At 42.5% G+C, this 14097-nt stretch overlaps 1 protein-coding gene across 1 annotated transcript in view; it reads right to left on the bottom strand.

The window, feature by feature from the left end:
- ADAMTS16 (ADAM metallopeptidase with thrombospondin type 1 motif 16) overlaps positions 1-13642 on the bottom strand; it is a 165843-nt gene extending 152201 nt beyond the window's left edge. Inside the window, exons 1-3 of the mRNA XM_063087445.1 lie at positions 13565-13642; positions 13333-13438; positions 7537-7862 (exon numbers count right to left, since the gene is read on the bottom strand). Coding sequence (XP_062943515.1) covers positions 7537-7862; positions 13333-13438; positions 13565-13636 — 504 coding nt within the window. The 5' untranslated portion in view covers positions 13637-13642. The remainder of the gene's footprint in view (positions 1-7536; positions 7863-13332; positions 13439-13564) is intronic.
- Positions 13643-14097: the final 455 nt, after the last annotated feature.

Here is a 14097-nt window from a genome sequence, read left to right as displayed (position 1 = left end):
GTCCTCAGGGAACAGGGCCAAGGCACCCTCTGAGCTTGCTGCCCAGGGTCACCTCAGGATGCTGCTCCGCATACCAGCACCCCAGATGCTTCAGCTGCTCCAGCCATGGCTACATTGGCCCCAGGTGTGGCTGGACCCACAGCTTCAGAAAATACAAGCCAGAAGCCTTGATGTTAGGTCTGCAGGCTTGCAGAATGCCAGAGCTGTGGAGGCTTGAGAGCCTCCACCCTGATTTCACAGGATATATGGAAAAGACTGAGGACCCAGAAAGAGATCTGTCACAAGGGCAGAGTTACCACAGACAGCCTTCACTAGAGCAATGCTGAGTGGAAATGTGGGGTTGGAGTTGCAGCGGAGAAATCCAGTCAGTGCCATGCCTAGTGGAGCCATGAGAGTGGGACCACCATGGAAACCCCAGTATTGTGGAGCTAACAGCATGCAATGATAGCCTGGGAGAGGTAAAGCATCACCTGAGATGAGGAAAGCCATAGAAGTGGAGGTGCCTGAGGACTTGGGACACAACCTCCACGCCAGAATGCAGAGAACATTGAACATGGACTCAGGTACATGATTCTTCAGCTTTAAGTTTCAATGCTTGCTCTGCTGGGTTTCAGACTTACTTAAGAACTGTTACTCCATTCTTTTGACCCATTTCTCCTTTTTTGAATGGGACTATGTACATATGCTTGTCCCACGTTGTATCTTGCAAGTAGATAAGTTGTTTTGATTTCACAGATAGGACTTTGAATTTTGGACCTTTGAATTGAAACAAGTTAAGACTTTGGGGATGACATTAATGTATTTGTATGTGAAAAAGGACATGAGTTTGGGAGGTCTAGAGGCAGAATGCATTGGATTGAATGCCCCTCCGCCCAAATTTAATCCCCACTGTAACTTTCTTGGTTGGGAAATCCTATTATAGTAATTGAAAATGGGGCCTTGAAGAGGTGATTAAGTTGATGGTTTAATGGTGGTCGGGGCATGGTTCTGAGGGCTTTAAAAGGAGAGCGCATGATGAACTATCTCTCTTTCTCTCTCTCTCTGCTTCTTCCTTCTTGCAGTATGATACACTGTGTCACTGAAGCCACCACCATTAGATGTGTTCCCTGGATTTTGGACTTCCCAGCTTCCAAAATAGAAAGCAATAATTTTCATTTTTTACATATCACTCAGTTCCAGGTATTTTGTTATAAACAACGGACACAGGCTAAAACAACAATTACATAAAAATCCTGGTGTTCAAAAGTACAACATCCAAAGTTAAAAAAAATAATTACTGCAGAAACTTAATAATAGATTTAAACTATCAGCAGAAAATCAGCTAACCAGAAGATACATTGATAGAGATTATGCAATCTGAAAAACACAGTGAAAAAAGAATGAGGAAAAAATGAGCTGAAGCTCAGAGAAATGTGGCACATCATTAATACCAACATATGCAAGAGAGATAGAAAGGAGCAAAAAGAATTCTTGACGAAATAGTATCTAAATAATTCCCCAATTGATGAAAAACATTAATCCACATGTTCAGAAAGTTCAGCTAACTCCAAGAAGGATACACACAAACATGCCCACATCATAGTAAAAATGCTGAAGGACAAAGACCAAGAGAAAATATTGAAAGCAACATGAGAAAAATTACTCTTTATGTACAATAATACCACAATGAAATAAACAATTGAGTTCTCATCAGAAAGAGTAGAAGCCAGAAGGCAGAAGGATGACATATTCAAAGCACTGAAAGAAAAACAACAAAAACTGTCAACCAGTGCAGGATATTTCCCCAGGTGGCTTAGGACAGACCCAGTTCTCCCCACTCTGTTCCTTGCAGTTTTCAAGAATAACTGTGGAATGTGCTGAGAATGCACCATCCTGAGATAGGGAGGAGCTGGAGTGGGGAGGAGAGCTGAGCTCTGTTTCTGTGTCCCCTGGAAACAGGATATGTTTCAACACTTTTTCCTAGTGTGTCCCATGCCCCAGCGTCTGAATCCCAGAGTGGGCTGCTTTCCAGGGTCCCTCAGCTGTGGTGCAAGAGGGCACATGCAATCAAGTCTCCTTTCTCCCCAGCAGCTTTCCTGAGCTTTGGGGTCCAATTTGGAATGACTCTTAGGCTTTCACTGAACCTGCTGCCTAACTGTAAATAGTAAACCTGCTTCATGTAACTCATTGTGTGTGTGTGTGTGTGTGTGTGTGTGTGTGTGTGTGTGTGTGTGTGTGTGTGTGTATTCTGCCTCACCAGTCTCAGACAAGTTGGTAACCAATGCAAAGAGAGCCTGCTTCACAAACCAGTAATCTCCATCCAGCAAATCAAAACTACAATAAGATATCAATTCATACTAAGCTATAATAAAAAATGGACAATAGCAAGTATTGGCAAGAATGTGGAGAAAATGGAATCCTCATACATTGCTGGGACTATATAAAATTGTGCAGCTACTATGGCAAACAGGTTGGCAGTTCCTCAAAATGCTAAGTATAAAGTTTTCATGTGACCCAGTAACTGCGCTTCTAAATATACATGCAAGAGAAATGAAAACACATGTGCACGTAAAAAATTATACACAAATGTTCATAGCAACATTATTCTCAATAGCCAAAAAAAGTGCAAACAATAATTTTCATCAACTAATAAGCAAATAAGAATATGTGGTGTAAGTATATAATGGATTGTTATTTATCAATAAAAAGGAATAAAGTACTGACACATGCTACAACATGGATGAACCTTGTGCACATTGTGCTAAGTGAAATAAGCCAGTCACAAAAGACCATATACTGTACACTTCCATTTACAATAAATGGCCAGATAAGGCAAATCTATGGAGACAGCAAGGACGTTAGTGGGTGTCTAGGCATGGGGGGAGGGTTGGGGGAAATAAGAACTGATTACAATGGGTTGCTTTTTGAAGTTATGGAAATGTCTCCAATTAGATTCAGGTGATATTTTCACAGCTCTTTGATTATACTAAAAACCACTGAATTACCTACTTTAAAGGAGTGAAATTCTATGTTATCTGAATTATATCTCAATAAAGCTGCTTTAAAAATAGTACCTATCTCTTAGAGTTATTAACAGGCTAAGTGAGATAAATGTGAAGCTATGAACAAAATATTTAACATGCACCATTTAGTAAGTTATTATTGCTCTTTCTGGTCATAGTCATTATTCTCTCCTTCACTGTAACTAGCCCAGTAAGGATACCCACTAGTTAACCGAGGATGATAAAGCACCTGGTGATGACACATATTTTTGTGCTTGCGGCTGGTGATCACGACAGATTTGTGATATCAATTTGGTAGAGACATAAGTACAACAGACACTGGTTTTTTTTTTTTTTTAATGTTCATTTGGCTAAAAAAGAAATATTTGTAGTCAAGATACTTGGTGCCAATACCGCTAATGTTAGAAATATTTTTAGGCTTTCCAGATCTTACTTAGTGTACTACACTTGTGTTTATCCTACAGATATTAATGTCTTAACATTCGCAGGTGGTGTTGTCAAGGATTCCATGAACTTGGTAGAGGTGGCCGTCTCCCTGGGACTGCTTCTTACTCTAACTGTGCTCTAAGGACGGGGCTGAGACTTGGTTTTTGGACTTCCCCTGAAAACCTGCCTGAAAGTCCCCACTCCCTCCATGGTGGGCAGAAGCACCCTCCTCTGGGCTCTCGTAGCTTCCACATTTGTCCTTGTCTCATCTCCCTGTAGTGAAATTGCCAACCCCACCTCTCTTATCAGACAGCAGGTCACTGGGCTCAGACCTGGCAGCTCCAGGGACACATGCTTCTGAAGATCTTTCACTGTGAACATGAGATCTAGAGTGAAACGTTTGTTTTTGTGCTGCCTTTCGTCTGTACGAATACTTATTTATGATAACTAGGACGACACAATCAACTTCAAGGATAATTCATCAAGTTTATAGTTGAAAGATAATGTGATATCTCAATGTGGTATTGATTTGCATTTCTTGAGATATCATCTCACCCCAGTTAGACTGGACATTATTAAAAGTGACCGAGAACAACAAATGCTGGCGAGGATGCGGGGAAACGGGAATGCTCCTGCACTGTTGGTGGGACTGTAAATTAGCACAACCATTATGCAAAACAGTATGGAGGTTCCTCAAACGTATACAGATAGAACTACCATATGACTCAGCAATCTCACTACTGGGCATATATCCAAAGGAATAGAGATCACCATGTTGAAGGGATACCTGCACCCACATGTTCATTGCAGATCTATTTATGAGAGCCAAAATATGGAACCAACCCAAGTATCTATCGACATACAACTGGATAAAGAAAATGTGGTACACATACACAATGGAATACTACTCAGCCATAAAAGAGAATGAAATTCTGCCATTTGCAGCAACATGGATGAGTCTGGAGAAAATTCTGTTACGTGAAATAAGCCAGACAAAGAAATAGAAATACAGCATGTTCTCAGTCATAACTGGTGGCTAGAAAGGAAAGGAAGGAAAAGAAGGAAAGAGGGAGAGAGGGAGGTAGGAAGGATGGAAGGAAAGAAAGAAAGAAAAGACCACAACAATATGTTGAAGTTTCAGAAGGAGAGAACAAACCTAAGGATACTAGAGATTGGGTGTGGGGGGGTAGGCAGAGGGTTTGGGGAGTGACAGGTCCAGTAAAGGACAAAAAGAAAAATGACTTGTAGTAATGAATGTGCTAATAATAAATAAATAAAAATTAAAAAAAGAAACATAGTGTGAATCTTTCCATGAACTTTTTGCAGTATCCTCGTATTAACTTTCACTGTGTGCCTCAAACCAGTCGTTAGAGAACTACAGCAAAATGATCCCAAACTCAAACTCTGAGAACCAGGTGAGAAAACCATACAGCAGTTTGTAAACTGTGTTGTCTTACAACTGTAAATCATTTCCTTTAATTGTACAGTATAAGATACAATATTCTTAATTAAGCAATATATTTTTAAACTTAAAAGTGATATTCTCATACTGAAGATTAAATAGGGAGACTAGAACACAGAGTATCTCCCACAAGAAGGGACTTTGTTTTCAAAGTACTGCCCACTGGAATATGCAAAGGTGTGTGAGTGAGAACAGGGTGCAAAGAAGACAATTCTACTGACTCCCAATTGCCATTGGAAAGTGGGGTCAATCAGGTCCACCTGGATGCCCTATAAAAAGGCTTAGGGATCCACCCCGGGCTTCAATGAGAATCTGAAAGAGCCAAGAATGACAACAATTACACAGAAAGAAGCCATCCTCTAATGGAAAAGACACGCTATGTTTCTTCATATGTTCACAGATTTGAAAGATGAGGAATGGGATAGCCATCAATCGGCAGGGAAATGACACACACGGCAGCTATGGAAGGAGCCCATTCAATATTTTCATCATCTGGCTAAAGACAGAAGGCATTTTTATCCTTTCTTTTTCTGCTTTAAGATGCCTTGGATTTGTCCTGTCTTGTGGTGAATGCTCCTAAACCCCACATTCTCAAGTCTAGTTGAAGTCTCATTTGTAATGACCATCTACAGACAAAATACCAGTCATGCTTGAAGTTACGAATTTAGAAGATTAATGGTGAAGGCACACACCGTCTGTTCCAGTGACCACAATATCAGATTCCAGTGTTTATTATCCAGAGGAGTCTTTTTTTTCCCCTGTTCTTTTTCACATTTTTATCTTTCCTGTAATTGTACACTTACAGCTTTAGGTGTTAACTCCCATCAGCTTCAAAGAGAGCCAGAAAACTCAAGCTGCTTCCAGCCAACTAGATTCACAGGACTGACTCCAGGCCATGGCTCAGCCACCAGGGGTGAGCCCTGGCTTACAGAGACCCAGGGCAGCAGTGAGCTTGCTTCCCTGCTGAGTTAACGAGAAGCATCTTCCCAAACTCCACAGACAAACTCAAAGTCACTGAACTCCGAAGGGCACGGCACACCTCTCTACCACACAGATGGCTTCCATTTCTGGTTTAAGCCTTTGTGGAAGAAATCCAACAAATAGATATCTTCATTTTGTGCATGATGTGAAGAGTTCTAGTCCATTAATTATGGAAGACCTATTTTTCTTGGATAGTGTGGAAGAAATCAGCCACATTGTCTTCATGCTTAACAAGAGAGCCAAATCACCACCACCCGATCCCTGGCAACTCCTTGCTGTATCCATTTGCAAACCAAAAGCCTTTTGCAAATGAAAGTAGAAATGAGATCAACTCATATCAAATTCCCCTAAGAAACAGAATGCTAATACTTAAAAAATATTTTTACAGGATTTAATATTTGCATACAAGTAGTATTTATGGAATTGGTTATAAATGACCTTTTAGCATACAATACGTACTCTTACAGACACCCCACATCCTTATGAGATACAGGGTCTGAACATCCTCTTTCCAAAGAGGGAAAGAAATTTAAGACAGACTGAAAACATTTTCTAGAGATGCCGTCAATGTCCAAAAACCTGCTTGCCAAACCTTTAACATCATCAAGACCTTGCAGTGTTGTGCCCACGCATATCCACGCTATGATCTATGCTGTGTTTTGCTCATCTGTGTCTGAATGATGAATTTGTGGCCAAGAATATAAGGATCTTCTAAGATTTTTTTTTTTTTAATATGGAAATATTTTAAGAAAAGTTAAAGACAAGCCATTGAGATTTCAGCTTGGGTTGGCCTGAGGGATGCATGTAGATTCTCAGCTTGACCAGATGCTCCTCACTGTAGGGTCTCTGCAAGGTGGAGGGACCACCTGAAGCATCTCAGTGGTGTGCAATGTCTAAGTCAGCAGAAAGTGGGAAATGGACCAGCAAACTCATTAATCTGTTAAGGCCAGCAATGCCCTTTCATGGATGAATGCCCAGTTTATAAGCAAGTTGCCATCATAAGAATGACAGAAGTGAGGTCACTGCTGCCCCATAATGTGTTACTAACACTCCAGAAAATTCTATGACACTTGAAAGGGAAAACATTACTGACCAAATAAAACCAAAACTGGACTTTTAGGATTACATTTCATAAATTTTACTGATACAACTATCACATGTAATCATTTTTATAAATCCAAAACATTCCTTTAGTCATATTCTTTCTCTTTTTTTTCTTTTCTTTTTCTTTTTCTTTTTACAAACACCTTCTTTGAACATCCGATCAAAGAATAAAGAATCACAATGGCCAATCTATTGAATATATTTAATACCCTTATTCCATTCAACATGAAGGCATTTCTCCAGTTTCCATAACAGACCAGTAAGTTAGAATTAAGACATTCCCTAAGAAGTTAATGTATTCAGACCAGGCCACAAGTTCTTATGTGCAATTTCAAACCAAACGGCTCCTCCGCAATTATTCTAGAACAACACAGCAACAAAAGGGCAGGTGTGTGCACACAACCTGTTTCAGAAAGTATTACTTGGCAATTTTCCTCCTGCTTAATCTGTGCTGCAGTACCAGAACAAGCTACACAATTTCGAGGGAAATCCATTGGTCGTGCCTCCCTTTCTCAGATATCACTGTGCATGCCTCACTACCAGAGCACGAGCTGTACTCACCAAACCTTGGCAGGTGGAAAGGGCCACCGAGGAATTTCTGTGGTATCGTAAGGAGCCTTGGTAAAAACAGAAGTCCTCTGGAGAGAAAGTCTGCACGGACTTAGTACCACCCTTTCCCAAAGTCTGCACGATAAATCCAGGAGCCACCAGGTTGCTGGAAGCTTTCAAATCCATGTGGAAGTTGTGCCTGAAGCCCTTCAGCCAAAGGTGAAGAGAATCAACTGCTAGCTGGGCCACCGCCCTTCTCCGCCGCTGATGGTGCATGATCTCATGGGACACATAATCTCCCCTGTGGTCAACCTCGTAGGCTGAGACCAGGTCATATTCTGAAATCAAAGAGTGGGAAGTGGCTGAGTAACTTCAGGATTCTGAGAAGAATCAGGAAATCTTACAATGTAAGACTATCTTACCAGATGACATTGGTACCCAATAAAACAAGATGGAAGAAAATGCAACCTGCCCATTTCTCAAATTCAAGTTGTCAAATACCTGACATCACAGGTGAAAGAGAAAATCTCAAGAGGGCCCTTTGGTTAAGTCATTTCTGCCCCATTAATATATTAACAATCCAGTAAATTCTATGACACTGAAAGAGGAAAACAGATTACTGACCAAATAAAACCAAAACTGGACTTTTAGGAATATACTTCATAAATCTCACTGGTAGAGTAACTATCACATATAGTCATTTTTATAACTCTAAAACACTCCTTTAATCCTATTCTTTCTATTTTCTTTTTACAAACACCTTCATTCAACCGATAAGAAATTTCACTTCAAGAATACTCACAATTTTTCAGAAAACCTTTAAAAAGAAAAATATGGCAGGCACCATTTGCTGTTTAAATTTTTAAGCATTTAATTATTAAATCATTGAACATATAGGAGAATAAGTAGAAGGTACATGTATTCCAGGCTTCCCACATGTGAACACTTAGAAATGCTCACGTGTGCATTAGTCTTGGCTCAAAATCCCTGTTAACCCTCCAAGTGGCCTGGGTTCTTGGGACTTAGATTTCACACTCCACAGCCTTTTAAAAATGGGTACTACATTCTTCTTCCCAATATAATATACAGTATGTGGGTCTAAAATGAATTGAAATGTATTATTTATTTTTTAAAAGTGAAAGTAAATCCCAAGGAGCTATCAGACTTCAGGGCACCATGGAAGTTTGCAAGTCTTCAGTCTTCTGGGATTGTATCCAGCATCCACCGGAGCATTGCCCATCTGTACAAAGCACAGTAAGAAAATCTGAAGCTCCCTCAGACCCCAGGCAATGGCCTTTGGTTGCCTTTCTGTAATTATTACAGTTGTCTTCTCTAAAGGGGTTTCTCCTCTTCTAGAAAATTATTTTTTTTTCATAGTCATAACCAGGATTTGTTCTCTCCTTACAACCATTAACAATATCATCTCTGCTATCCAGAGTTCAGACAAAAGCCTGCTTCTGAGCAGGCTCCTGAAGGAAGGAGCGGGCTTCACACTAGGGGTCGTATCTTGCTACATGGCACGTTCTCAAATCAGACCTGGAGTTTAGACCACAGGAAGGTGGCTTTGTTAAGGCTGGGTTTACAAAAAAATTCAGTTAATGATTTGTTAGCTTGGTTTATACCTTTAAAATATATAAACATACGGCATGTGTGCCTCCAATTCTATCGAGTGCTGGGCCTGCATGTGTCAGGAGAGGGCCTGCTTCCTACCCTGTATTTTTTCTAGTCATCAGAAAATAACAGTTTAGCATGACACCAAACTTACTCTGAGATATCCTTTGGGCCACTTCTAGGACAAAAGTGAAAATTACACAACTGTTTGGCTTAGTTTGCCTTTCCCCAACCACGTCCCTTGTGGTGAGACTTCGGCCACTCCCCTCCCTGGCTTTCTGGACTAAGGGAAAAGGCCAGTCTGACCTGGTCACATTAATGCCTCTCATCCCCCTGCAGCCTCAGGGGATGCTCTCCACCTTGCCATGAGCCTCTCACCACTCAGCAGAGGCAGCGAGTTGAAAGCAGGTTGAATTATTTCAAACAGGGGTTAATAAGCAAATTTTATTGCACCTAAAAATTTGATTACTGTTTAAAAAAATCCAAGTATTCCCAGATGGTATAAGCCATAGTCTTATGACCTTTATTTTGAAGGGCAGATAATGTGTATCTTTTACTCCAGGAGGACATAATATTTATCTTGCAAAATAATTACTGATAAGCCTCTTTTAAATAAATGCACACAGTGTTGTGCTGATAAATGTCTGACAAACAGCTATCTGGAGAGAAATGACTTGGTTTATAGTTTTTGCCAATTTCCCTCATGTAAATACTTCCATGGTGGCTGATTTCAATGACCAGAGTGACATCACTGCACGTGCAGTAGGGAAGAGACATGCAGTCTCTTCTATAGTGTTTCTACCATACAGGTACTATCAATGCAAATAATCTCAAGAGCAATAGTAGTGAAATAAAGTAAAATAATTATGAAGTGATGAGTTTTGAGTATTTTCATTTTGTTTTTAATATGATTCATTTCACTGTAAGTTTATATAGTTTAATTTTTAACGAGCAGCTCACAGAATTCCAGAAGAGGGAACACTGAGCTCTCAAGTGCCGGTGTGCACTGGCCCTGCTGCACCGCTGCACACCGTGGGAAAGGCAGGCATCCTGTCCATCCCAAACCCTTCCTGAGGATGAGGGGAACGTGTGTGATGGAAAAATACCTATCTTTCCAGTTTTTCCAGTTGTTCTCACCTGGGGTGAGTTCTCCTCCCCCTACTCCCAGGGATACCTGGCAAGGTCTGGAGACGTTTTTGGTTGTTGCGAAGAGGCAGGGGAGGACTATGCTCCTGGAATCTAGTGGGTAGAATCCAGAGCAGCCGCAACGTTCTGCAGGCACAGGACACGCCCCTGCAGCAAAATGTCAATACTGCCAAGGTTGAGAAATCCCAATGTAGTCAAAAGAGTGGTCCTCAGTATCAAGTAGGCACCCTCAGTTATGGGTAGCTAAATGTGAAAAAGGTCACAGCTGCAGAATTCAATGAAGGAACAAAAGAAGCATCATCTCGGCACACACTTACCATTTGGAGAGAAGTCGCAGCAGAACTGCAAGAAGCTGAAAACTTAAAACTGATTTTAAGCTTGTGTTTCAAGATTATAATCTCCAAAACTATTGGCTCCTGATTTAAAATATATCTATATCTATATCTATATGTAAGTGAGACTTCTGTTCTTTGAGACTCCTTTAAATAAGGCCTTGGTCCTATATAGACTTTTTTAATGGGAAAAAGTTCACAGATGGCTGCTCTACTCAGTACCCTAAACAACTTGATTTCAAGAAGGATTTGACCACAGCATCAAGTGGAGGAAGCCTCGGGCTTAGGCATGATGGGATGAGGTGGGGCCCCCATGAGTGTGCTGGAGCAGCTCACAGCAGCTTCAGGCTGCTGATTTTGCACATTGTGTTCAGTGCCATCACCCTGATAGCTTGAAATCAGCCATAGTGGGAGTATTTATTTCCACCACCAGAATCAGCAAATGTTACAAATCAGAACACCCCCCCCACCACCACCACACACACAAGGTCCTGTTATTGAACATTTACAAGCACACCACTGGAACAACCCAAGAGTCCGCCCTGTCTCATGCTGTGTAAATGTTTGAATGTCAATCATTCAACACTTCAAACACACACAAAAAAACATGTCTATTATGTCCAGTGAAACAAAGTTCTAAAGAACTTCTAAACCTTGCCCTGGGAGCTTAATTTACTTTGGGATTTAAAAAGTTAACACATCTGTGAGACATCTTTGGTCTTCACGGGAGCCACTATTTTTATTACAAAGGTAAATTTGTAGAAAAAAGCATTCAAGTCTCTTACTGAGAAATAAGGAAAAGCAATGGGAAATCAGCAAAAATGAAACTTTCACATCAGACTTCATGTCTGAAATAGAATTGAATTCAATTTAGTTATCCATTATTGTCTCAGAGAATATATGGAGTTCTCTTGCCCACTGCATAATTACTTCAGACACCCAGCAAAATATGTAGTAATTGTTTGAATTATGTGTTACTTTAAACAAAACTCATGGCCAAAAACAGTTACTTCAAAACCAACCTGTATAAGGGATACCTAGACATGCAACAGTGCGTTGACTCCAGCATCACACAAAGTGGATTCCAGCTCTGCTATTCCAGATGGAAACAGTAACACCACTAGCAAAGACAGCCTTTCCCCTGCAGTGTGAAAGCTTTCCACTGATGCCCACTCAATTTAGCCTTTAGAATTAAACAGCTAAAGCACATGGAGGGTGTCCACTGATGATGGCTCACACATGCCCCTTCAGGGTCTGACCAACCCAGGTAAGTGGTTGTTATGGAAACGCTGTGCTTGTGGTACCAGTGGAGGCGCAGGTGATTACAGCAGCAGTCAGCAGCCTGCTCACAGGGGACAGATCGGTAAGGGGAGACCCGCACTCAGGCAAGAAGCCCTGGATTTTCTTTCTGAATGGTCCTCTGTCTCTAGTGTTCCTATCTTAAATAAAACTTCACAAATAGTCTCCTGAATCACTGTGGAATTTTCATAATTTTAGAAAACTAGATTTTCTTTTTTTTTTTTTTTACAAAATTCTTTAAAAATAAAAGGTGAAGGTAGACAATTAATTTCTAATATGGATTATTATATTATACAATGCTTTGTAAAAGAAACATTAAAGGAGACAAGGACAACCACAAGAAAGTGAGCTTTAAATAGACAGATAATTAATACACAGAGAAAATTACTTTAAAAACATTTTATATCATTTGCACCTAGCACCCTCTAGTGGTCCTCAAAACGATCCTATGGTCCAGCATCAATCTGAAACATCACTTTATAAAACTACTCACATATTCATTCAGTAGGGGAGAATTTCAACAGTTAATGCATATAATAAATTCTTGTCCTTATGTTATTTCATCAATATAAGGAAACTATACTGAGGAATTCTGAATTATTGACTCTTGTCAAAATTTTCCAAAAATACATTGAGATAATCAAAACCTAGTTCTTCCTCTAAAGTTCAAGGCTGTTGCCATTTGAGATGGCAATTTATTGTTCGAAATGATGCAAAGTACTAATTCTTAGTAATTGCCTCCGGGTTGCGTTCAGATAAAAACCACCTGCTAACCAGTGTTGCACACCTGCTTTCTCATTTACCTGAAGCAGTGTGAACACACACAGATCTATGCTGATGAGACGGCAAACCTGCAAATGCCACTTGTACTTAGCACAAGTAAAACCATGCATTGCAGAACGGCCAGACCTGCTTTTATGCCAAGTCATGGCCCAGGACATGAACATTGCTCCTGATGTCACAACATGCTAATCAGACACTTCATGGACGATTATATTCCGATTTTGCCCCAGTGCTTGAAGAGCATGAATTTTGATACTAAGATGATAAGCACTGAGGAAAAATTACCGTCTTTTTTTTCCAATTTAAAGAGGAGTAGGAGAAGGGATGGGGAATGGGGTAGGACAGTCCTTACAATGGCTTAGATGTCTACATCAAGCTCCAGATTCTTCCTAAGCTCCTTAAGTTTTGGAAAAATGGAAGTATTTCCTCGCCTTTTCCTATGGTGATAACTGTCTCACCAGGGCACACAATAGCACTATTGGTGGGAGTCCACTCACAGCGCTCACTCAGACAGCAAGAAAAAAATCAGAGACATCTCGAAAGTACCGTTGCACGGAGTTGTGAACATTCGCAGCACCTGAGGGGGTTACGAGCTGCTAAACTGCAAAGACTGGAAGCCCCCACCTCGCGGACTTACCGCCCTTTTCCACCCAGCCCGGCTGCTCCGCGAGACGGGGAGGATGCGGGACGCTCGGGCTCCCAGGCGCTGTCGCTGCGGGTCCCACGGCGCACGCAGGTGCCTGCTGGAAAACAGCGGCGACACCTCGGTGAGACCGCAGGGACTGCGGGAGGGGAGCTTCAGGAGGGACCCGTCCCCCGCCTCCAGGGATGCCCGGTGACTGCTGGCGGCGGGAGCACACGGGACTCACCTGCGCACCCACCTGCGCCAGCAGCAGCAGCAGCGGCAGCCCCCAGAGCGCGGCGCGGCCCAGGGCCGGCATGGCCAGGCTGCCCCGCGCGCCCCGCGCCCTCCGCCGGCCCTGCGACCCGGAGCGGGGCACGCAGGGCTTCATCCAGGGGCGCTCGGACCGGGGCTGGGGGCGACCGAATGGTGCCAGGACAGGCAAGGTGCGAGTGAGCACAGGGGACCCGACCCGGCCCGCAGCGCAGGAGGATTCCCCGCAGTGACTCCACCGCCGCGCCGGGGTTATTACTGCGGCTCCGCGCGGCGCGGGGGGCGGAGTGGCAGCCGCGGCGGCGGGGGCGGCGGCAGCACCCGCCCGAGCCGTGGGAGAGCGGCGGGAGGAGGGGAGGGCAGGAGAGGGCAAGAGGACACAGGAGGGGAGAGGGGAGGGACGGGGGAGGGGAGGCCCGGAGAGGAGCGGGCACAGGAGCTGGGGAAAGAAGGGGAGAGAGGGCAGAGGCAGGAGACATGGGGGTGGGGCGGTGACAGGGAGGCCCG

The sequence above is a fragment of the Cynocephalus volans genome, chromosome 2 (genome assembly GCF_027409185.1).
Source record: "Cynocephalus volans isolate mCynVol1 chromosome 2, mCynVol1.pri, whole genome shotgun sequence".
In the NCBI taxonomy this organism is placed as follows: domain Eukaryota; kingdom Metazoa; phylum Chordata; class Mammalia; order Dermoptera; family Cynocephalidae; genus Cynocephalus; species Cynocephalus volans.
Note: the sequence above shows the minus strand (reverse complement) of the source record. Positions and strands in the feature narration are given on the sequence as shown.